Raw genomic sequence first — 24,545 nt, 5'->3', positions numbered from 1 at the left:
TACCCCGACACACTGACACAGTCACCCTGACAGCCACACGGATACTCCAACACACCACGCCAAGTCCCTGTAGCCAAGTCCCACACAGCCCCACCCACACACCATCACACGCCACACAGCCACATGGACACACTGACACGGGGGCACCAACCCACGGACAGAACCACACCCGCCCTCCAGGGGGCTGCTTCGCCCCACCCCACCCAGATCCCGCTATGAGGGGGCAGTTACGAAATTCTGCCTGAATTGACACCCCCCGCCCCCTTCCTCCAGACCCACCCCCAACCCACTGCCGCGTCCCCTCCCCCATTCCCTCAGTCCCACCCCGCCCCCGCCCCTCTCCGGGCCGGGCGCTCCCCGCTGTCCGGTCCCGCACTCTGCGTTCGGCCGGGCTGACAGCTGCGAGGGGAGCGGGGTAAGGGGCGGCCGGGGGGCCCGGGGGAGACGCGGCAGGGGGAGGAGGGAAAGTCCCGTGGGGGGAAGGGGGCGGATCGGCTGAGATCTGGGCAACGGGAGAAGGGGGGCTCTGCCCCCCCAGGGAAGGGTCTAACCACGGTGGGGTCTAACCATGGGGGAAGGGTCTAACAGGGGTTCTGTGCCCCCCAGGGAGTGGGTTTTACCGGGAGGGGGGCGGGCTTAAAAAGTGGGCTCTGACCACAGGGGGTCTAACTAGGGGGTCTAACCCTGGGGAGGTCTAACAGGGGGGACACCGCCCTCCAGGAGGGGGGTTTAACCTGGGGGTTCTAACGGGGAGGTGCACTGCCTGGGGGATCTGCCCCCAGGGAGGTGGGTCTAACCCCAAGGGGTCAAACAGGGGGGGTCTAACCCCGGGGAGGGGGATTTAACCGGGGGGGGTGTCTAACAGGGGGCTCTGCCCCCAGGGTGGAGGCTATAACCACGGGGGGGTTCTAACCATGGGGAGGTCTAAAGGGGGGTTTAATGGGGGGTTGCCCCCCAAAGAGGAGGTCTAGCCATGGGGGGTTCTAACAGGGGGTCTCTGCCCCCCACGATGGGGTTTTAACCTGGGGGGGCTTAAAAGGTGGGCTCTGCCCTCCAGGGAGGGGAGTCTAACTATGGATGGGTCCAACCGGGGGGCTCTGACCCCAGGGAGAGGGGTCTAACCACAGGGGAGTCTAACAGGGGGGCTTTTCCCCCCAGGGAGGGGGGTCTAACCAAAGGGGGGGTCTAATGAGGGGGCTCTACCCCCCAGGAGGGGGCTTTAACCAGAGGGTTCTAACAGGGGGGCACTGCCTGGGGGATCTGCCCCCAGGGAGGTGGGTCTAATCCTGGGGATGTCTAACAGGGGGGCTCTGCCCCCCAGGGAGGGGGTCTAACCACGGGAGGTTCTAATGGGGGGATGTCTGACCCAGGGGAGGGTTGGGGTGATGACTGGGAAGGGAGGACGGGATATTTTGCAGGGGGAGAGGTTGGGGATGTACTAGCACCTTAGGGGAATGTTTGGGGTGCTCAGGTGGCCCCGACTCTGCCCCAGGGGCGCATCTGACAGGCCTGGTCCAGAGGCACTTGTGCCTGTAGGAGGGTCCATCCCCCCCTGCAGTGGGAGGCAGCTCCCCTTCCTGGATCTCAGGGTCTCCCCATAGCCAAGTCCATCCATGACACCAGCTCCCTCCCCACCAGGCCTGTGGTGCCTAGTGGCAGAGAGTTCCACAGGTCAATGGTGGGACAAATGGCCCCATGTCCTTGGGCCAAGAGACTGGTGCGGAGACCCCCATGGCCTGGCCTGTCCCACTGGCATGGCCCCCCAGCCCCTCCCCCAGTGCCTCCCTCGGGGCTTCTTGCCAGGTGGCAACCAACACCTGGTGACTTCTGTGTGGACAAGGGAGCAGTGGTGGGGGGGGAGGGAGGATTCAGGGAGAGGGATGGGGTGAAGGGGGTTGTGGGAGCAGTAATGGGGTAGGGATGAGGAGAAGGGGGAGGTATGTGGCACAAGGGTGAGGGGTCCCAATGCTGGGCCGGGTTGACTGTCCTTCCCTCCTGAGCTGTGGGGGGACCCATGTCCCAGCTTGGCACAAAGCTGCCCATGCAGCTTGTGGGGGAGTTGGAGGTGGGATCTGGTCACCTTGGTGTCCCACTGGCCCCAGTACCCCTGCCCAGCTGAGATGTGAGCCGAGCCGTGGGTGCTGCATGCCAGGCCAGCTGAGTCAGGGGTATTTATACTCCAGTGCCGGGGCCCGGGTATATTTAGACACGCTGCCAGGGAGCGCGAAGACCCAACAATCCCAGCTGGGGCTAGAGGGGGTGTCTGGCAGCTCTCCCCAGAGAGGGGGCACAGACAGAGGGGCCCTACTTTAACCACTAGACCCCCTCCACTCCCAGAGCTGGGAGAGAACCCAGGAGTCCTGGATCCCAGCCCTCCCTTGCTAGTCACACCACACAGATCCGTTATCGAGAGCTCCCATCCTGTCCAGGGCTTGTCAGGCAGCCAACCCAGCCGAATTTAGCTGCCTTAATCTCTGCCCCTGAGCCAGTCCCCGCGGCCCACGATAACGCCCTGTCCTGCCCAGCCGCCAGCAAGAGGCCCAGGCCCGAACGCAGGGGTAGGTGCAGGGAGCTGTGGGTCGGGACGGAGGGGCACCGGCAGAGCTGTGGGTGGGGATACCAGGGACTGTGGGTCGGGACGGAGGGGCACCAGCAGAGCTGTGGGTGGGGATACCAGGGACTGTGGGTTAGGACGGAGGGGCACCGGCAGAGCTGTGGAAGGGGGCAGTCCAGGGCTGGGATACCAGGGACTGTGGGTCGGGACTGAGGGGCACCGGCAGAGCTGTGGGGGGGGGCAGTCCAGGGCTGGGATACCAGGGACTGTGGGTCGGGACGGAGGGGCACCGGCAGAGCTGTGGGGGGGGGGGCAGTCCAGGGCTGGGATACCAGGGACTGTGGGTCAGGACTGAGGGGCACCAGCAGAGCTGTGGGAGGGGATACCAGGGACTGTGGGTCGGGACGGAGGGGCACCGGCAGAGCTGTGGGAGGGGGCAGTCCAGGGCTGGGATACCAGAGGCTGTGGGTCGGGACGGAGGGGCACCGGCAGAGCTGTGGGAGGGGATACCAGGGACTGTGGGTCGGGACGGAGAGGCACCGGCAGAGCTGTGGGGAGGGGGCAGTCCAGGGCTGGGATACAGGAGGCTGTGGGTCGGGACGGAGGGGCACCGGCAGAGCTGTGGGTGGGGATACCAGGGACTGTGGGTCGGGACGGAGGGGCACCGGCAGAGCTGTGGGTGGGGATACCAGGGACTGTGGGTCGGGACGGAGGGGCACTGGCAGAGCTGTGGGTGGGGATACCAGGGACTGTGGGTCGGGACGGAGGGGCACCGGCAGAGCTGTGGTGGGGGGGGGGGCAGTCCAGGGCTGGGATAGAAGATGTCTGGGTCAGGACTGAGGGGCACTGGTAGAGTTCTGTGGGAGCAGGACTGGGCTAGCAGGGGGCTGCGTGTTGGGAGTGAAGGGCACTCGGGGGGGTGGGGCAGGGCTAGGATAATAGGGGTGCAGGTCGGGAGTGAGGGGCCCTGGCAGAATGGGGGTGCTGCGGGGTCTGGGCAGAGGCAGGCCCCAGGGGTGCTGACGTGTAGTGGCTGTGGGGCATGCAGGCTGGAATGTTCTCTGCTCTGTGGGGAATGGCAGGAGGGGGGGCATCCAGCGCTTGGAGGGGGGGCAAGGCGTAACTCGGGGTTACGGGCGCCCAGGGTTACGGGCGCCCAGTGCCAGGGATTAGGCTGGCAAATGCAAATCCCCTGGGTTAACCCTTTATTGGCTGCAGACAAAGCAGGGACCGAGGGGGGTGGGTATTTACACACACCCCCGTATCTCAGAAGGGGGTCCTCTATCTGGGGGTTAGAGACTACAGAGATCCCCACTCCCCTTCCTACCATGTGTCACTGCTGGCAGGTTAGAGCAGGGGGCTGGGAGCCAGGACTCCTGGGTTCTCTCCTGGCTCTGGCAGGGGAGTGGGGTCTAATGGATGGAGCTGGGGGGGGGCACTGATGCGAAGCTGCAGGCTGCACAGTGCTGGGCGGGGAGATGAGGAGGAGCCAGCTTCTCCCGCCCCCCAAGTGCAGAGGGAGCAGAACCCTGGGTGAGGCTGGTGGGACTCGGTGTCCAAAAGGCATGAGGCCAGCCCAGGGTCTTCTTGCCTGCCCCTCCTCCCACCCTGGGGTCCCCTGGCTTGAGGGGGCAGGGCAGGGTTATCATCTGCAAACACTGCCCGGCAGGCTGGGGGGACACAAGGTCACATCTCTATGGTAACAAACCTTTGGCCCCCAGCAGACCCACCAGGCAGGGGCCAGGTGTGAATGACCTGGCCCCACCCCCAACCCTGCCATGGACTGTACCCAGGCCATAGCCCCACCCCCCAGTACCTCCCATCCCACCCCAGCCCCCCAGACTCCCCCACCCCTGCCACAGCTCCACCCTGCCCCCACTACCTCCCATCCTGGCCCTGCCACGGCCCCACTCACCAGCCCTCTTTCTGCCCCCCTGTACCTCCCCCCCCACTACCTTCTCACCCCGTCCCTGCCCCCCACAACCCCCTACCTGTGACACAGCCCCATTCCTTCCCCCCAGTACCTCCCATCCTGCCCCCCAGTACACCCCCACCCCTGCCACAGCCCCACCCCCCACTACCTTCCCACCCCGTCCCTGACCCCCAGAACCCCCTACCCGTGCCACAGCCCTGTTCCTGCCCCCCAGTACCTCCCATCCCAGCCCTGCCCCCCAGTAAATCCCCACCCGGGCCCCTCCCCACGCGCCATGACCTCACCGTACCCCCTCCGCCCCCATGGTCCACAGTCCCTCCCTTTGCTTCCCCCATCCCGTGCCCTGCCAGGGCCTCACCCTCCCATCTTGTCCCTCCCTGGCTTTTCCTGTTTCTGTGCTCCCCTCCCTTCTCCCCCATGGCGGGCGGCGCTGACCCTCTGTCCCTTGGTGTCTCAGCAGGACAGACATGGGGACGTGGATCCTGCTGCTGTTCTGCTGGGCCCTGCTGGGAGCAGCCAGTGCTGGTGAGTGCCGGGGGCAAGAGAACGCAGGGGAGCTCCCTGAACCCGGATCCCAGACCCAGGGCCTATGGTATGTCACCGGGAACAAGGGGCTGCCAACCCTCCAGGATAGTCTGGGAGTCTCCAGGAATTAAAGACAATGTCATGTGATAAAACCTCCAGGAATTCATCCAACCAAAGTTGGCAACCCTAGGGGAGAGAACTCAGGAGTCCTGGTTCCCAGCCCCCTGCTCTAACCACTAGACCCCACTCCTCCCCCCCAAGTCAGGGATAGAACCCAGGAGTCCTGGCGCCTAGCCCCCTGCTCTAACCACTAGACCCCCCTCCCCTCGAGAAGAGCACCCAGGTTAGCTCCAGCCCCCCTCCAAGCGGTGCACCTGCACCCCTGGATCAGAGGTGCTGAACTAGGGTGCTGGGGTGTGGCCACACCCCGGCTTGCAGTGGTTTCCCAGGTTTGTAGTTTGGGTCGGGGTCCAGCCCCACCACTGTCCCTGCCCAATCTGTCACTGGGCAGGGCCGGGGCTTTTGTGCACCAACCAACTCGCAGCTTGGAGGGAGCCCAAACTGCAGAGATTCAAAAAGCTCCATCTGCCCACTCAGCTGGGGGGGGGGACAGGGGAAACCGCCAGTGTGGGGAGCACAGCCTGGGGGAACCAGCAGCGGCATGAGCGGGCGGGGGGGTGGAGGAATCCCAGCAGCAGGGAAGGGGGCAGCGGGGTGAGTGGGGAGGGGACGGGGAGGAGTCCCAGCAGCAGGGAAGGGGGCAGCGGGGCGAGTGGGGATGGGAGGAGCCAAAACAGGGGGGGACTCCCAGCAGCAGGAAAGGGGGCAGTGAGGTGAGCGAGGAGGAGGAATCCCAGCACAGGGGAGGGGACAGTGGGGGGCAGGTATCCCAGGAGCGGGGCAGGGGGCAGTGGGGTGGGAGGAGGGTGGAATCCCAGCAGCAGGAGGAGGGGGGGAACTAATCCCAGCAGTGGGGAGTGGCGTGGGGAGGTCTAATGGTTACAGCAGTGAACTAGGACTCAGGACCTCTCGGTTCTAATCCCAGCTCTGCCCCAGACACCCTGTGGGACCCTGGCACCCATTCCCTGCCCTCTGGGCCAGCCAGTCCCCCACCCTGGGGCTGGATGGGAGTCAGTGCCCCCTGAAGGGCCCCAGCCCCCCTTCACCAGCCAGGCAGGCCCCAGGAGGTGAGGCGAGTAGGGCTCCAGTGGCTCAGCATGTCAGGGCAGATGCTCAGGGCGATGCCAAAGGGGCTCCCTGGTCAGCCGGGGGGCCCCCAGCAAGCAGTCGCTGGGCAAGTGAAGAGTTTGTCCATCTGCCTAGTGCTGGCCACAGCTTTTGGGGGCAGGGTGTCTTTTACACCCCTCAGAAACATAGCTACTCTGAGGGAAGTTTTCAGTCTAGACCAGCCCTAGGGGCCAGGACTCCTGGGTTCTGTCCCCAGCTCTGGGAGGGGAGTGGGATCAGGACTCCTGGGTTCTTTCTTTGGCACTAGGAGGGTAGTGGTGCCTAAGGGTTAGAGCAGGGGGTGGGGGGGACAGACTGGAGGCCAGAGGGGTTAGAGTGCACTCCATGTCTCCGTAGCATCTCTGAATCCCAGGACAGAGATCCTTAACGCCTCTCTCTCTCTCTCTCTCTCTCTCAGAGCCTCCCAAGGAGCACGACCCCTTTAACTACGGTGAGCTGGGGGGTCTCAGGGCGGGTGGCTGCTGAGCTGGGCCTCTGACCAGGGGCTGGCACCTGCTGGGAGGGGGGCGGAGGGTGTCTGTGGTGCACAGATTAGATTTCTCTTCGGTGCCAGCTGCAGCCACTAGGGGGCGGCAGCATGGCAGGGATCAGTGCATGTCTGCACCAGCCCACACACATGCAGACCAGGGCCCAGCCCCTCCAGCAGGGGGCGGCAGGGACACACAAACGCACATGTACAATGGTTGTGTATCGGTGTCTCTCTCTGGGGGGGGCAGGTCCCCTCTCCCCCTGAGCCCGTCTCTCCCCGCAGACTATCAGTCCCTGAGAATTGGAGGCCTCATCTTCGCGGTCATCCTCTTTCTGCTGGGAATCCTCATCATCCTCAGTGAGTATCCAGCGCCCCCTAGAGGGGAAAGGCCCCATGTCCTGTTCCCTGCCCAGCCAGTCCCCTGCCCTGAGGCTGGATCAGGGCCAATGCCCCCTAGAGGGGAAGGCTCCATGTCCCATCCCCTTGAGCCAGTCAGTTGCTCAGCCAGAGAGGAGGGGGAGTTTTTGGGTGGCTGGTTCCTCTGGGTGCTGCTCCTGGGGCTGGTTGGACACCAGGTCCCTTCAGCCCCATAAATCTCACCCAGAGCTTTGGCTCCATCTGTATCTGCTGCGGGGGGGAGGGGGTGTGATGGCTAACCCCCACAGTTCCCCCAGTCTGCTTTCATTAACCCCTCGCTGCTCAGCCTGCTGCTACTCAGCACCCCCCCAAGCCACCAAACCCCACTCCCCTCCTGGAGCCAGGATAGAACCCAGGAGTCCTGGCTCCCAGCCCCCCCGCAGCTCCCTGTCCTGCCCCGCCCTGTCCTGTCCTGCCCTGCCACGCCATCTCGCTGCCAGGGCGTATTTACTGTTTTATCTTTTCTAGGTCGACGCTGCCGTTGTAAATTTAACCAGCAACAAAGGTAAATACCCCACTGCCCCCCGCTCGCAACGCACCCTAGGGCTGGGACCGGAGGGGGCTGCAGGTCAGGAGTGAGGGGCTCCGGCAGAGCTGTGGGGGAGGGGAGCCCCTTGCTGGGATAATGGGGGCTGCGGGTTGGGAGTGAAGGACATGGGCGGGTGGGGGCTGGGGGGCTGCTGAGAGTACAGGGACCCATGTAATGCTGCTGTCCCCCCAGGACTGGTGAACCAGACGAGGAGGAAGGGACTCTCCGAAGCTCCATTCGCCGTAAGTACCAGGCATCCTGCAGCCTCGGATTAACACATGGGCCTACAGAGGAGGGGAGTGCAGGGGTTGGAAGCACGGTGGGCACAGGGCTGGGAGTTGGGAGTGTGGGGGGCACAGGGCAGAGGGTGGGGGTGCAGGAGGGGAGTGCAGGGGTTGGAAGCGCGGTGGGCACAGGGCTGGGAGTTGGGAATGTGAGGGGCACAGGGCCAGGGTGGGGGTTGGGAGTGTGGGGGGCACAGGGCAGAGGGTGGGGGTGCAGGAGGGGAGTGCAGGGGTTGGAAGCACGGTGGGCACAGGGCTGGGAGTTGGGGGCGTGTGGGGCACAGGGCAGAGGGTGGGGGTGCAAGAGGGGAGTGCAGGGGTTGGAAGCGCGGTGGGCATAGGGCTGGGAGTTGGGAGCGTGTGGGGCACAGGGCAGAGGGTGGGGGTGCAAGAGGGGAGTGCAGGGGTTGGAAGCACGGTGGGCACAGGGCTGGGAGTTGGGGGCGTGTGGGGCACAGGGCAGAGGGTGGGGGTGCAAGAGGGGAGTGCAGGGGTTGGAAGCGCGGTGGGCATAGGGCTGGGAGTTGGGAGCGTGTGGGGCACAGGGCAGAGGGTAGGGGTGCAGGAGAGGAGTGCAGGGGTGGGGGGGCCGTGGGGCACAGGCCCAAGGTGAGGGGTGCCGGGGGACCAGGGCTTGGGTGGGGGTTGGGGGCACGGAGGGCACAGTGCAGCACAGAGTAGGGGGGGCAATACACCATATACACCATGCCTCTTACTTCTTCGCTGCTGGTGTTGTCTTTGGAGCCAGCAGCCGCTGCTCTCCGGCCACCTGGCCAGTGCTTAACTTTGTGCTGGGGCTGAGCCCGGCACCTCGTTCAATACAAATTAAGCGCTGGGAGGAGGCAGCAGGGCCCTGGGGAGTGGAGAGACCATGGGGGCCATGGGCAATGTGGGGGCCAACATGCTCACAGGGGACAGGGGCACCATTTTCCCTAAGGCCAGCCCTGCCTGGCTCCAGCTTCTGGCCTGGCCTGGCCTGGCCTGACCAGGGGGCGGGGCCTCGGGGGCGGGGGCCCATGGTGACAGGGAGGCAGTGTGGGGGGCCCAAAAGTTCTTTGTGCCAAGGGTCCTAATAAATCTTAATCCACTTCTGCCTCCCCTCCCACCCTTGGTGACCCTGTGTGACACATGCTGGGGGAGGGCATGGCCAGGATGCTGGGGTCCTCTCCCCACCCCCGCAGGGCTGGTCTATCAAGGATCTGACCCCAGTTCCCGCAGGCAGAACCCCGCCCTGGGCACCTGACTCCTTGACTCTTCTCTACAGGTTTGTCCACCCGGATGAGATAGGCGGGCCCAGAGGCTGGTGAGTGGGGAGGCAGGGGGAAGGTATGGGACATGGGGCCCTTTCCCCCAGGGGAACATGAGCAGTGCTCAGTTTGTGCCAGGGCTGAGCCCTTGGCATCTCCGGGCTGGGCCGTCAAGAGCCCTGGCACCTCCGGGCTTGCTGCATTAGTTAGAAGTGCTAAAAAATTGCTGGGGCCCCGGCACCTCTTTCACTACAAATGAAACACTGGGCGCTGGCTCTGGCCCCAGGGTGGGGGACTGGCTGACTCAGGGAGGTGGGGAATGGGGCATGGGGGTTTCCCCTCCAGGGGCTGCCGGCTGCTATGAGTTCTGTGGATCTGCATTCCTACTGTGGCAGTCATCCACATTACATAGAGACCAAGACTCCTGGGTTCTAGCCCCAGCTCTGGGAGGAGAGTGGGGTCTGGAGGGTTAGAGCAGGGGAGACTGGGAGCCAGGACTCCGGGGTTCTATCCCTGGCTAGGGGAGTGGGGTCTAGGGGGCTGGAGCAGGGGGGCTGGGAGCCGGGACTCCTGGGTTCTCCCTTGGGTGGGGCAGTGTTGCTCATTGTCCATACATAATCCCTTCCCGTTTGCTCTTTGTGCAGGTCTCCCCAAGGCGCAGAACTCTCCCTGGATATGAAGAGTGACTCCCTCTTCCCCCGCCCCATGCTGCATAGCCGTAGCACTTAGCCTAGACCAGGCCCCCCTAAGCTCTGATTGCAGCCCGCAGAATCTGAGCCAGCCAGCGGGGGGCAATAGGGACACACACATGCGGCAGGTCTCATTCCCTCCAACAGGGGGCAGCCGAGACACACACACAGCGCAGGGCTTGTCCCCCTCCAGCAGGGGGCAGCAGGGACACACAGAGCAGGGCCTGTCCCCAGCAGCAGGGGAACACCCCCACATTCTAGGGGTGCTGCCCTCGTGGGCTCTGGGCAGTGGTGCCAAGAGCCCTGCGTGTGAGGGGTGCAGGGAGGGGTGACCGTGGGGGGCGGCAGTCGGGGTCCCTGTTGAAGTGTCCGTCATGGGACTGTGGTGGGAACAGCTGGCTCCAACCTCTGGGTCAGGGCTGATCCCCTCCAGCAGGGGGCAGCAGGAACCCCCCCCAGCCTCTGCAAGTGTCCCTGTGTCCAGCCGGGGGCGCTGTCCGTAGTCGCTGGCCGGAGATGGCTTCCCAATAAACGCTACCTGCCCCCTCCATCTGCCTCCTGGCACTTACTGCCTGGGGTGGGAGCCACTGTGTGTCAGCACTGAACCCCTCCCCACCCCCGCTGCCAAGCTTGCCCCCCCAGCTCTGCCAGTTCCCCTCACCCGCAGCCTGCTGCCCTCTCAGCCCTGGGCTCCCCCCCAGCTCTGCTGGTGCCCCTCACTCCTGACCCGACCCGCAGCCCCTCTCTCTCCTCCCTGGCTCCCGGTCGCCAGTGCATGGTCTGTGATCGCGGACAGGCCATTCCAAGGGCGCCGTGGGGCAGGGGCTGGGCCAGCTAGAGAAGCTGCCCCAAGAGTCGTGCGCTGGGAGCAGGTCCTGTCCCAGTCACCGGCTCGGGTGTGGTGGGATCCCGGCCCGTGGCTGAGCGGGTGCTTTCTGCATGGGTGTGTAGGGGGCGGGCCTGATCCCTGGGCGGTGCATGAGCAGACACAAAGCAGGTTTGATCCCCTCCAGCAGGGGGCAGCAGGACGCGCGCGCATGTTTGTCAGGTCACAGCTCTCACGTTGCTAGTCCTTGACCCAGCAGAGGGGTCCGTGTGCCCCAGGCCCTGGCGCTGCCCTGTGACCCCCCAGCCCGAACCCCCATCCCCCAATGCACGAGGACTGTCTCCCTCCTGCTGGCCAGTATCCCCTTGAGATTTTACCCTCAATCCCCCAGAGCTCTTGGCCCAGCCCTGCCCAGGCTGGACAGCCACAGGGCTCTCTGGATTAGGCTGAAATGAATGCAGATATACAAATGAGCCCAGGTAGTGATTTGCATAATTGTATATCTCCCCCCTCCTCCCTCCCTCCCCCCCCCCATCCATCTTCACCTAGTTTGGCCCTTCAACTCCTGTGGCTGGTGGATCTGGAAACCGCCAAAGGCCCTTTCCCACTTGGTGCCTCAGTTTCCCCTCCCCCACTGTGGCGGTTTAAACTGGGTGCTGTGGGGCAGGGACTGTCTCAGGGCATGTCTCCACTAGCCAGGCTAAAGCGCGGTGTCGTTAACGTGGCTGTGTAGTCGTGGCACCAGCGTGGGGGAAAAAGCCCCCCCCATGAGGGGAGCAGCTCCCCACGCTGGGGCTCTTCCTATGCTGCTGCTTTCCAGCGCTGAGACTTGCAGCGCTCGGGGTGGGGGGTTCACACCCCTGAGCGAGGAAGTTGCAGCACTATTAAAGTGGCAGCATAGACCAGGCCTCACTGTGGGTCTGTGCAGTGGGTCGGGGTGGGGGGGGGGGGTCTGCACACAAAAGAAGGCAACTTCTATGATGAACATGCTTTTCTGTGGGAGGGGGTGTCTGCATCTTTGACTGCTCCCAGCACTGTGAGAGGTGGGGCACCTAACCCAGGTTGGTGGGCACGTGGGGCGGCTCTGGGAGGGTGGGGCAGGGGAGTATGTGGGGTTGGTGGCTGCATCTCCACACTGGACTAGCGATCTTGCTGTGGCATTATGTGTGGCTGTTCCCCAGCCACCCTGCCCCAGAGGTGGCTGCATCTCAGTGCCAGGTGAGCTGTCCCTCTATGGTGTAATGTGCGGCTGTTCCCCAGCCACCCTGCCCCAGAGGTGGCTGCATCTCAGTGCCAGGTGAGCTGTCCCTCTATGGTGTTATGTGCAGCTGTTCCCTGGCTGTCCTGCCCCAGAGGTGGCTGCATCTCAGTGCCAGGTGAGCTGTCCCTCTATGGTGTTATGTGCGGCTGTTCTCTGGCTGTCCTGCCCCAGAGGTGGCTGCATCTCAGTGCCAGGTGAGCTGTCCCTCTATGGTGTTATGTGCGGCTGTTCCCTGGCTGTCCTGCCCCAGAGGTGGCTGCATCTCAGTGCCAGGTGAGCTGTCCTTCTATGGTGTTATGTGTGGCTGTTCCCTGGCTGCCCTGCCCCAGAAGTGGCTGCATCTCAGTGCCAAGTGAGCTGTCCCTCTATGGTGTTATGTGTGGCTGTTCCCTGGTTGTCCTGCCCCAGAAGTGGCTGCATCTCAGTGACAAGTGAGTTGTCCTTCTGTGGTGTTATGTGCGGCTGTTCCCTGGCTGCCCTACCCCAGGAGTGGCTGCCTCTCAGTGCCAGGTGAGCTGTCCCTCTATGGTGTTATGTGTGGCTGTTCCCCGGCTGCCCCACCCTAGAGGTGGCTGCATCTCAGGGACTGGAGAACCACCCTGTAGGTAACGCTGGGGAAGCCCTGTGGAGAGTCGAGGTAGCTGCAGGTGACAGGAGTGGGGGGAGCACGGCAGGGCCGGCTGGAGAGGTTGCCCCCTCCCCAGCCAGGCAGCTCCCCCCGCCCCCCACCCCGAGCCCAGCCGCGTCTGACTCCCATTGGCCGCCGCCCTCCTCCATGCGCAGCGGAAAAAAAAAAAAAAAAAACCGCTTCCCGCCCGCTCCCTCCCTCGGCCGCTGCCGCATTCGCTCCTGCGACGGGAGAGAGCCGCGGCTGCAGCATGGCCACCCCCACCGAGGCACCTAGGCACGGTGAGCCCCTCCCCGGCCACCCGCACCAGGGGGCCTGAATCCCACGGTGCCCAGATCCTCCCTCTGCCCGCGGTGCCCGACTCCCCTCTGCCCACGGTGCCCAACTCCCCTGCGCCCGCAGTGCCTGATTCCCCTCTGCCCACGGTGCCCGACTCCCCTCTGCCCGCAGTGCCCGACTCCCCTCTGCCCACGGTGCCCGACTCCCCTCTGCCCGCGGTGCCTGATTCCCCTGCGCCCGCGGTGCCCGATTCCCCTGCGCCCGCAGTGCCCGACTCCCCTCTGCCCACGGTGCCCAACTCCCCTCTGCCCGCAGTGCCCGACTCTCCTCTGCCCACGGTGCCCGACTCCCCTCTGCCCGCAGTGCCCGACTCCCCTCTGCCCGCAGTGCCCGACTCCCCTCTGCCCCCGGTGCCTGATTCCCCTGCGCCCGCGGTGCCTGATTCCCCTGCGCCCGCAGTGCCCGACTCCCCTCTGCCCACGGTGCCCAACTCCCCTGCGCCCGCAGTGCCTGATTCCCCTCTGCCCACGGTGCCCGACTCCCCTCTGCCCGCAGTGCCCGACTCCCCTCTGCCCACGGTGCCCAACTCCCCTGCGCCCGCAGTGCCTGATTCCCCTCTGCCCGCGGTGCCTGATTCCCCTCTGCCCACAGTTCCCGACTCCCCTCTGCCCACAGTGCCTGATTCCCCTGTGCTTGCAGTGCCTGACTCCCCTCTGCCCGCGGTGCCCGATTCCCCTGCGCCCGCGGTGCCCGATTCCCCTGCGCCCGTGGTGCCCGATTCCCCTGCGCCCGCAGTGCCCAACTCCCCTCTGCCCACGGTGCCCGACTCCCCTCTGCCCATGGTGCCCGACTCCCCTGCGCCTGTGGTGCCCGACTCCCCTGCGCCCGCAGTGCCCGACTCCCCCTGCTCCTATGGTACCCGATTCCCCTCTGCCCACAGTGCCTCATTCCCCTGTGCCCAGGGTGCCCTGTTCCCCTCTGCTCAAAGTGCCCAAATACCCCTGCTCCCATGGTGCCCAACTCCCCCTGCTCCCATGGTGCCTGATTCCCCCTGCTCCCACAGTGCCCGAATCCGCTGCATCCACAAAGCCCGAATCCCCCCTTCATCCCTGATGCTGAAGCCAGAACTGCAGGACCGCTGCGCCCATGCAGCCCGAGTCCCTGGCATTGCAGCCCTCTGCCTGCCCCCTGCTCCCGCTGCACCACCCAACCCCTGGCATCCCACCCCCCTCTCCCTGAAGAGCCACCCCACTCCTCCACATCAGACTCACCCCCCAATGGCCAGAGTGCCGGGCTGCTGCCCAAGGTCCCCTCCCCCCCATCCTCACCATGCCAGCTCCCTGCCTGGGCACACGGCTCTGCCCCAAGGGGCTGATGGACAGAGGGAAGGTGTGTGCGGGGGGAGGAGGGATGGATTCAGGGCTGGATGTAGGGAAGGATAGAGGGATGGATTCAGGGCTGGATGGAGGGATGGATTCAGGGCTGGATGGAGGGATGGATACAGGGCTGGTCGGAGGGAGGGATGGAGGGATGGATTCAGGGGTGGAGGGAGGAATGGATGGAGGGATGGATACAGGGCTGGATGGAGGGAGGGATAGATACAGGGCTGGATGGAGGGAAGAATAGAGGGGTGGATACAGGGTTGGGTGGAGGGATGGATGGATACAGGGCTGGCTGGCTGGAGGCATGGATTCAGGGCTGGATGGAGAGAGGGATGGAGGGATGGAGGGATGGATTCAGGGATGGAGGGAGGAATGGATGGAGGGATGATACAACGCTGGCTGGCTGGAGGGATGGATTCAGGGCTGGATGGATGGAGGGATGGATTCAGGGCTGGATGGAGGGATGGATACAGGGCTGGTCGAAGAGAGGGATGGAGGGATGGATACAGGGCTGGATGGATGGAGGATAGAGGGATGGATACAGGGTTGGATGGAGGGATGGATTCAGGGGTGGCGGGAGGAATGGATGGAGGGATGGACACAGGGCTGGACAGAGGGAGGGATGGATACAGGGCTGGATGGATGGAGGCATGAATTCAGGGCTGGATGGAGGGAGGGGTGGAGGGATGGATACAGGGCTGGACGGAGGGATGGATAGAGGGATGGATACAGGGTTGGATGGAGGGATGGATGGATACAGGGCTGGATGGATGGAGGCATGGATTTAGGGCTGGATGGAGAGAGGGATGGAGGGATGGATTCAGGGATGGAGGGAGGAATGGATGGAGGGATGGATACAAGGCTGGCTGGCTGGAGGGATGGATTCAGGGATGGATGGATGGAGGGATGGATTCAGGGATGGAGGGAGGGATGGATTCAGGGCTGGATGGACGGAGGGAGGGATGGAGGGATGGATTCAGGGCTGGCTGGCTCCGGGACACTCACAGCTCCAGACATAGCTGGGAAGCAGCTGCCACACACAGGAAGTGAGAGGGGCTGCAGATCAGCTTCGGGGAGGCAGCGGCAGGGGGGTGGTGTCTGCGGGGAGCAGGGAGCTGTGGGGAGGGGGGAGTCAGGGGGGGCCTGGGGAGCAGGGAGCTGTGGCGCAGGGAGGGCCTGGGGGAGCAGGGAGCTGTGGGGAGGGGGGCAGTTGGGGGGGCCTGGGGGAGCAGGGAGCTGTGGGGCGGGGGGGGGGGGACCTGGGGGAGGAGGGAGCTGTGGGGCTACGACTCCCGGCTCCCCCTTTACCAGAGGCTGCGGGAGTGACTGGGATGGGAACTGGGAGCCCTCGTGCAGTGTGTGTGTCTGGTACAGTATGTGTGTGGTGCGTGTGTGTGTCCCATGTGTATGCAGTGCAGCGTGTTTTGAGGCATAAGGCGTATGTTGTGTTAGTGTATGTGGTGCGAATGTGTGTGAGGTTGTGTGTGTGTGTGTTGTGTCAGTGTATACGGTGTAAGGTTGTGTGGGGAAGTGCACTCTGTCTGTCCCTTTCCCCTGCAGTCCCCATGGAGTTGCTGCAGATAGGGTGGGCTGTGTGTGTGAGTGCGGGGGTGTGTGTGTGTGTGTGTGTGGGCACAGTGCGTGTTCAGGGTGTAACTGGGTGTGGGGTGGGTTCCCATCGTACAGCACAGTACTCTTACCGCAGCCTTCCTCAGGCCGCAATGGTGTGTGATTGTCGGGCTGTGAAAGAGTCTCTCGCTACCCCATGTCCTTTGTGGGTGTGGGGCTGTGTGTGCATGCGTGTGTCGGCACACGCTGTGGGATGTTTGTGGGGCTCGGTGTCGGGTTGCGAGGGCCTGACAATTTGTATGTGTGTGTGAATTTTTGCAAGGGTCTGGCAGTGTGTGTGCTGGGTCACAATGAGTGTGGCCAAGTGAGGTTGTGATTGTGTGTATGTTTGGGGGTGTATTGGGTTGTGAGGGGGTGACGGTGTAAGTGCTATAGTGTGTGAGTGTGAGGCTGCCTAGGGGCAGCAGTGTGCCTGACTCCAAGGGACTGGCTTTTAGGTGTTGTCTGCCTGTCCGCCCCCCGGCCCCTCGCAGGTGTGCAGTGGGCTGTTGTGTTGGGGTTGTGTGCGCGCGGTGGGGGGTTGTGCAAGGGGGGGGTGCGCATGCTGAAGGGGTTTGGTGGGCTGTGTCGCACGGGGTGTTGTGTAGTGCAGTGTGTGGTGTGCGTGTGCACTGCGGTGTGTAGCCACTCTCCCCTGTGGGTGTGGGATCGAGCGAATGGGGGGGCAGTGGGGTGTGTACTGCGAGTGTGCGCTGGGTGTCTGGGGGGGCAGCGGGTGCCTACGGGGTTTGTGTGTCTCGGGGCCGGGCTCTGGCGTGGGGAGTTCGTGCTGGCTGGGCTGTGGCTCTGCGGCTGGCTGCGCTGCCAAGAGTCCCCCCCCACCCCCCCCGGTCAGCACAGGGATTCGGGAGCTGTCTGCGTCCGGCTCTGTGTGTGTGTGTGCTCTATGCAGTGGGTGTGTTCCACTCTGTGCTGTGTGTGTGTCTTAGGGATGTAAATAGCGTTCAAAAAGTGAACCATTTCAATGAGTAAAATGATTGTTTAAACGGTTAACTGATTAAAAGGAGAGGGGCTGAGGTCAGGTTCAGCCGGCCGGTGTGGCAGGGGCTGGGGTCAGCTGGCTGGCTGGTGTGGGGCTGCTGGGGTCGGCGGGCCAGTTGGCCGGCGTGGGGCCGTTGGAGTTGGTGGGCTGGTCAGTCGCTGTGGGCTGCGGGGGTCGGTGGGTTGGTTGGTTGGCATGGGGCTGCTGGGGTCGGCCGGCTGGTTGTCTGGCATGGGGCTGCGGGGGTCGGCGGGCCGGTTGGTTGGCGTGGGGCTGCGGGGGTCGGCGGGTTGGTTGTCCGGCATGAGGCTGCGGGGGTCGGCGGGCCGGTTGGTTGGTGTGAGGCTGCTGGGGTCGGCTGGCCAGTTGGTTGGCGTGGGGCTGCGGGGGTCGGCGGGCTGGTTGGTGGGCGTGGGGCTGCGGGGTTTGGTGGGCCGGTTGGTTGGTGTGAGGCTGCGGGGGTCGGTGGGCCGGTTGGTTGGCGTGGGGCTGTGGGGTCGGTGGGCTGGTTGGCCGGCATGGGGCTGCTGGGGTCGGCGGGCCGGTTGTCTGGCATGGGGCTGCGGGGGTCGGTAGGCCAGTTGGTTGGCGGGGGTCGGCGGGCCGCTTGGTGGGCGTGGGGCTGCGGGGGTCGGCGGGCTGGTTGGTTGGCCTGGGGCTGCGGGGGTCGGCGGGCCGGTTGGTTGGCATGGGGCTGTGGGGGTCCGTGGGCCGGTTGGTTGGCGTGGGGCTCCAGGGGTCGGCGGGCCGGTTGGTTGGCATGGGGCTGTGGGGGTCCGTGGGCCGGTTGGTTGGCGTGGGGCTCCAGGGGTCGGTGGGCCAGTTGGTTGGCGTGGGGCTGTGGGGGTCCGTGGGCTGGTTGGTTGGCGTGGGGCTCCAGGGGTCGGTGGGCCAGTTGGTTGGCGTGGGGCTGTGGGGGTCCGTGGGCTGGTTGGTTGGCCAGCCCAGGGGTTAATGACGGTTAAGGCGGGTTAACCCGTTAACATTTTACACCCCTAGTGTGTGTGTCCATTCTGTGCAGTGTGTTGTCTGTGCAGGGGGTGTGCGTGTGTGCACTGTGTTCTGTGCCGTGTGTGTTACTCCCAGCGTAGCCGTGCTCCGTGAGCTCTGTGTGCTTTGAATCTGGTGGGCAGTTCAAATTAACAGTGCAGCTCTAATGCAGCTATAGTGTTGGTTACACACACACACACACACACATTCAGACTGCCCCACAACAGCATCAACCCTGCACTCACACACACTGCACACCCTCACCGTGACCCCACCAGCCTCTCCAGCCTCTCCCACTCACCCCCTCCAGTTGGGCACTGATAAGCCAGCGCAGCACTCTGAGTGTTGTGTGTGTGTCTGTGCAAGCTGTGTGTGTGTGTGTGTGTGTAGCAGCTGAGCAGCACAGGGCTCTGTGGGCATCTACACTGTTGTCACTAGGCTTCAGGATTAACACCCTCTTGAGATGAACAGAAGAGTCCATCCCTCTCCCAGCAATGGGTGTAGGCTCTCGGCAGACTCAGGCAGCATTGCTGGATCAGTTGTACTGGGGGGCAGCTCCCCCCCTCTCCCAGCAACGGGCGAGAGCTCTGGCAGCATCTGGGCTGAGGGAGCTCGCCTGGCGGCTGACCTGCCACTGGGCGAGAGCGTGGCTGGTTTGCTTGCAGAGCCCCCCAGCTGCTGAGCCTGCAGGGAGCAGGGCGGGGGCTCCGCGGGGGGCGCTGAGATGCAGGGAGCAGGGGGTTTAGTGGGGGGCACTGTGCTGTGGGGGTAGGGAGTCAGCAGGGGGCGCTGTGATGCAGGGAGCAGGGTGGGGGCTCAGCAGGGGGAGCTGTGATGCAGGGAGCAGGGTGGGGGCTCTGCGGGGGCACTGTGATGCAGGGAGCAGGGGGCTCAGCGGGGGGCACTGTGCTGTGGGGGTAGGGAGTCAGCAGGGGGCGCTGTGATGCAGGGAGCAGGGCGGGGGCTCTGCGGGGGGTGCTGTGATGCAGGGAGCAGGGCGGGGGCTCCGCGGGGGGCGCTGTCATGCAGGGAGCAGGGCGGGGGCTCAGCACGGGGCGCTGTGATGCAGGGAACAGGGCGGGGGCTCAGTGGGGGGCGCTGTGATGCAGGGAGCAGGGGGCTCAGCGGGGGGCACTGTGCTGTGGGGGTAGGGAGTCAGCAGGGGGCGCTGTGATGCAGGGAGCAGGGCGGGGTCTCCGCGGGGGCGCTGTGATGCAGGGAGCAGGGGGCTCAGTGGGGGGCGCTGTGCTGTGGGGGTAGGGAGTCAGCAGGGAGCAGGGCGGGGGCTCACCGGGGGGGGGGGCTGTGATGCAGGGATGCTCCCCCCTCACAGTCAGTGCTGACCTCATGGATCTAGGGTTGAGGTGGACATGGGGACAGTCAACCAATGGCCAGACGATGGGGGTAGGGAAAGAGACCCAGAGGTGGGGTGGGGAGTGGGGCTCAGTAGAGGCGGCCCAGGGTTGGGGGGCAGGGCTCAGAGCCTCCCAGGGGTGGGTAGAGTCATGGCCAGTCTTTGTCTTACACCCATCCTGAGGTTGAGCCCTAATATTGGGGGGGTGGACGTGCTCTTTGCCCCCCCCCCCGGTTGCTAGGACACAGCCCATGCAGGGGTGGGGGGACCAGGAGGGCAGAGTGGGTGCGTGTTGGGGGGCACTCCCTGCCGGTCTCCATCTGTCTGTCTATGCCCAGCCCTTGATTCCCTGGCCAGGTGCCAGAGCCGGGAACCTCCCCAGGTACCCCCACGCGGATCCCTCTGCCGGGACCCAGGGCTAGGAGAGCAGGGGGCTGCCGGTCACTGGCAGGGCCGTGCCAGGGCTGGTTTCCGCAGGTGGTGGCTGGGTGCCAGGTCCCCGGTTCCCTCCCTGCTGCCCCCCCACCCCGCCCTGGCAGCCAGCTGAGGATGCAGACTCCTGATGTGCTTGTTTCCATGGCAACCCCCCATGGCCTGCATTGGGGTTTGCATTATTCATCCTGCAGGGCCACCCCAACAGACAGCGCTGCAGGGAATGGGGCGGGGAGGGGGCTCAGTGGGGGGCGCTGTGCTGTGGGGAGCAGGGCAGGGGGCTCGCTGGGGGCGCTGGGCTGCAGGGAGCAGGACGGGGGCTCAGTAGGGGGTGCTGTGCTGTGGGGACCAGGGCAGGCGGCTCGCTGGGGGCGCTGTGCTGCAAGGAGTGGGGCGGGGACTCAGTGGGGGGCACTGTGCTGTGGGGAGCAGGACAGGGGGCTCGCTGGGGGCGCTGGGCTGCAGGGAGCGGGGCGAAGGTTCAGTAGGGGGCGCTGTGCTGTGGAGAGCAGGGCAGGGGGCTTGCTGGGGGCGCTGGGCTGCAGGGAGCGGGGCCGGGGCTCAGTAGGGGGCGCTGTGCTGTGGGGAGCAGGGCAGGGGGCTCGCTGGGGGCGCTGGGCTGCAGGGAGTGGGGCGGGGGCTCAGTGGGGGGCGCTGTGCTGTGGGGAGCAGGGCAGGGGGCTCGCTGGGGGTGCTGGGCTGCTGACCTGTCCTGGATTCTTGATGACTTCACTCAGTGCAAGACATTTTCGCCAAGGCTGGGGGAGGCGGGTGCGAACCAGGGTGGGAGCTCTGGCCCGGGTTAATGGCTTTGCCAGGGGTTTCCTCTGCCCTGCAGCAATGATCCTGCTGCTGCGAATGACATGGGAGTCTCTGTCCCTCCCTATCTCAAACTCCCGTGCGGTGTTATGTGCAGCTGTTCCCCAGCTGCCCCACCCCAGAGGTGGCTGCATCTCAGGGCCGGGTGAGCCCTCTCCGGGGCTGGGGTAGCTCAGGGGTTCGTCTCTCTCTCTCTTCTCTCTCCAGATGGCCACGGACACCGGGATCCCTTCTCCTACGGTGAGTGGGGCCACCCGTGTGGCTGCCCCGTGGGCTGATGTTTCTGTGCTGCTGGGAGGGGGCCGGAGTTGTCCCCGTTTGCGGCTCCACATGTCTGGCCCCCAGTTTGGGGGGCACTGCCTAGCAGGGATCCTCCGTGGCGTCCCCTGGCCCAGCTCACATCTGGGGTGTCTGCTGGAACATGGGGCCTCACTAGAGCTGGTGGGAGCTGGGGGGGCAGGGGGTAGCGGGCTGGGGCAGGGGGCTGTGGGGCTGGGGCGAGCGGCTGTGGGGTTGTCTGTCTCTGACCCCTCCTCTCCTCCCAGACTATGACACCCTGCGCGTGGTCGGCCTTGTCCTGGCCATTGTCATGTTCGTGGTGGGCATCCTGACAGCGCTGAGTGAGTGATCCTCCGTCTGGCCCCTCAACCCCCCCAAACTCCCCTGGATGGCCGCGTAACACCCCATAACCCCTCAGCAGGTCCTAGAACCCTTCTGAACCCCTAGCTGGCCCCCCAACCCCCTCAGCAGGGCCCCCAACCCCCCAAACTTCCCCGAACACCCCATAACCCCCCAACCCCCACAGCAGGCTCCTAAAGCCCCCCAAACTCCCCTGGCCAGCCCCACAATGTCCCTAACCCCTCCCAGCTGGCCCCATAACCCCCCGAACCACCCAGCAGGCCCCCCAAACTCCCCCAGCTGGCCCCTGAACTCCCTGAACCCCCCAGAAGCCCCCCGAGCCCCCCAAACAATCCAGCAGGCCCCAGAACCCACCTGAACCCCCCAGCAGGCCCCTCAAACCCCAAACTCTCCCACCCGGCCCCATAACCCCCCGAAACTCCAACAGCTGGCCCCTGAAACCACCAGCAGGCCCCGAACTCCCCAAACTCCCCCGGCTGGCCCCCAACCCCTCCCAAACCCCACAGAGGCCCCCCAACCCCAAAAACTCCCCCAGTCGTCCCCATATCCCCCCAAACTCCCCTGGCTGGCTCCCAAACCGCCTCAAACCTCCCAGCAGACCCCCAACACCCAAGTCCCCTGTCTGGCCACTAAACTCCAGCCATCCGCCACCCCCGAATCCTGCCGGCCAGCCCTGCAAACCCCTGAACCCCAACCCCGCAACTGGCCCCACAACCCTCCTGAATTCCCCCAGCTGACCCCCTTCCTCCTGGCCAGCCCTCAACTCCGAACCCCATCCCCCAGCTGGCCCCCCAAGCCCCTGAGCTCCCAGCTGGCTCCTATCCCCCGCAAGCCAACCCTCCACCCCCGAACTCCTCCGGCCAGGCCCCCAATCCTCCCAAGAGCCCTGGCTTGCCCCTAAAACCCTCAGCCAAACCCAAATCCCACACCCCGCCGGCCAGCCGGCCAGCCCCCAGCCCTCTGCCCCCAAACTCCCCTGGCTGGACCCCTAGCCCCTCTAACCTCTGGCCGCCCCCTCAAATCATCCCTGAACACCAACCCTCCCCGGCCAGCCCCTCAAACTCCCCATAACACTGAAACCCCCCAGCTGGCCACTTGAACCCCCAAAACATGGAAACCCCACCCCGGCCTGCCTGCCAACCCTGCCCCTGAGCTTCCCGGCCAGCCTCTAAACCCCCCAGCGAGCCCTCCACTCTGAATCCCAGTGTCCGGCTCCACAGCCCCCGTGACTCTTGAACCCCCCAGCCAGCCCCGCATCCCCCTGGCCAGTTTCCCACTCCCAAACTCCCCTGGCTGGTCCCCCAACCCCCCAAACCCCTGGCCAGCCCCTAACCCCACCCCCAAACTTCACTGGCTGCCCCCTGAACCCCCTCGGCCAGCGCCCCAATCTCCCATGAACCCTGAACCCCCTCAGCTGGCCCTAAACCCCCTGGCCAGTTCCCCGCCCTCTGAACCCCTCTGCTCGGCCTCCCAAACCTCCCAGAACCCCCGCCCCCGGCCGGGCCCTTGCACCCCAAACTCCCTGGCTGGCTCCCCAAACTCCCAAAGCTGGCCCCTCAGCCAGCCGCCTGTACCCCAAACCTCCCTGGTCAGGCCCCCTGTGCCCCAGAGCCACCCCCCCAGCCAGCCCCTTACCTGCCCCCCTGAACTTCACCCTATCCCACACAACTACTCCCTCCACCCCTTCCCCTTTGGTCTCCTGCCCCATCATCTGCCCCCAAATCCCTCCTGCCCCCAGCTGCCCCCCCTCACTCTCTCTCTCTCTTCCCTGCAGGTAAGAAATTCAAATGTAAAAAGTCCGACTCCAGGTAGGTGCTGCACCCACCCCCCCCCGCTATAACTGCTCCCCTTGCTCCCCGGCCCCCTTGGCAGCCCCCCACTGCCTCCTGCTCTAACTACTCCCAGGGGCAGCTCCCCACATTGTAACTGCCCCCCTTTGACCACGGGGCAGCTCCCCACATTGTAATTGCCCCCGGCCCCCTGGAGAAGACCCCCACTGTCCCCCAGGGGCATCTCCCCCACTCTAACTGCCTCCCAACCCCGTGGGGCAGACCCCCACTTCCCCCCACTCTAGCTGCCCCCCACAGTCCCACCAGCCCTCCTTGACCTCCCCCCCACAATTTACCTGTCTCCCCTTTTGTGTCCCCTCTCAGCCTGCCGGAGGCCAGGCAACCAGGAAAGACCCCAAGTAAGTGAAGGTCGGGGGTCTGTATGGGGGTGGGGGGTGTCCCTGCTGCCCCCTGCTGGCTGGCATCAGACTGTCCTGTAGAGGAAGGGGTTGTCCCTCTGTTGGGGGGGCCGGGGGGGGTCAGGTGAGGCTCCCCCTCCAGATGCTGCTTTGTCTCCATTGGAGAAGGATGTTGCCAGGGATGTGGGGGCACCATGGTAACGCCATGGCAACGCCCTCCTGCAGCTGCCGAAGCATCTTCCCAGCTGGGGCTGGAGGTGAGGAGGAAGCTCCTGGACACTGGGGTCCCCTCAGGCCCTGATCTCCCCTGTCCCTCTCTCACTCCTCCCCCTCCCCCCGTTTCTCTTGCAGCTCCAGCAGGCAGCGCGTAGGCCTGGTGATTGGAATGTAGCGCCCCCCTCTGGCTGGGGGGTGCAGACCCTGCAGCCCCCCCCTCGCCCAGGACAGCTCCAAGACCTCGGCTCCAGCGCCCGGCGACATCCGTGGGGGCAGGGAAGGGGGAACCCCGTTATCTGAGCCTCTGTCTTTTAGAACCTCTGCCTCCAATTGGTTGGCGAGCCCATTGCATGCTGGGAGCAGGCACCATATGCAGGGAGGGGGGGTCTCTTAGCCTCACTTGCCCCCCCCCCATCTTGACCCATTGGGTCCCCTTCACTTCCTGTCCCCCCCAGCACATGTGACTCTCATGCCATTACTGCTTTGCTTACGGCACCCCCCTCCCCGCTGCATTGGGCGGGTGCTCCATGTGGGGGGACGGCCACACACCACCAAAACATCCCGCCAGGCCCAGACACAGGCCTCACCTGGGCCCGGGGCCCTGGGCCCTGGGCCAGCAGCTGGATGCTGACAGGGTGCTGCTTTCATGACGTGTTTTCAGCTGCCCCCAGGGGGCGCCACCCTATGGCTGCCCCCCACACCCCCAAGCACGGGGCAGAGCAGACCCAGCGCTCAATAAACATGGGGTTGTTTCTTACTTTGTTATTCCGACTTTGTTATTCACCCCCATCGCCAATGCCCCTCACTCCCAACTTGCAGCCCCCTGCTAGCCCAGCCCTGGGCTCCCCCCACCCCCAGGTCTGCTGGTGCCCCTCACTCATGACTCCCACCCAGTGTAGTACTACAAGGCCAGTGCCGAGGTGAGGGGGAATCCCCAGCAGCCATCCGCGGTACAGGGTTTATGACACACGCAGCAGGACTGATCCCTTCCAGCAGAGGGCAGCAGGAAAACACACACATATAAG

The 24,545-nt window shown here is 65.0% G+C and overlaps 2 protein-coding genes across 2 annotated transcripts; both read left to right on the top strand.

The window, feature by feature from the left end:
- The first annotated feature begins 319 nt into the window (after positions 1-319).
- Positions 320-10,443, top strand: FXYD1 (FXYD domain containing ion transport regulator 1). The gene is made up of 8 exons (XM_077841312.1): positions 320-415; positions 4,945-5,012; positions 6,658-6,690; positions 7,012-7,086; positions 7,615-7,651; positions 7,868-7,917; positions 9,224-9,262; positions 9,851-10,443. Exons 2-7 carry the CDS (start codon positions 4,955-4,957, stop codon positions 9,244-9,246), a joined length of 276 nt encoding a protein of 91 aa, XP_077697438.1. The 5' UTR covers positions 320-415; positions 4,945-4,954; the 3' UTR covers positions 9,247-9,262; positions 9,851-10,443.
- Positions 10,444-12,854: 2,411 nt separating this feature from the next.
- On the top strand, positions 12,855-24,277 carry LOC144279768 (sodium/potassium-transporting ATPase subunit gamma-like). The gene is made up of 6 exons (XM_077841398.1): positions 12,855-12,891; positions 20,685-20,717; positions 21,023-21,097; positions 22,891-22,924; positions 23,270-23,304; positions 23,656-24,277. Exons 1-6 carry the CDS (start codon positions 12,861-12,863, stop codon positions 23,673-23,675), a joined length of 228 nt encoding a protein of 75 aa, XP_077697524.1. The 5' UTR covers positions 12,855-12,860; the 3' UTR covers positions 23,676-24,277.
- The last annotated feature ends 268 nt before the right edge of the window (positions 24,278-24,545 follow it).

The sequence above is a fragment of the Eretmochelys imbricata genome, chromosome 24, assembly GCF_965152235.1.
Source record: "Eretmochelys imbricata isolate rEreImb1 chromosome 24, rEreImb1.hap1, whole genome shotgun sequence".
Classification (NCBI taxonomy): Eukaryota; Metazoa; Chordata; order Testudines; family Cheloniidae; genus Eretmochelys; species Eretmochelys imbricata.
Note: the sequence above shows the minus strand (reverse complement) of the source record. Positions and strands in the feature narration are given on the sequence as shown.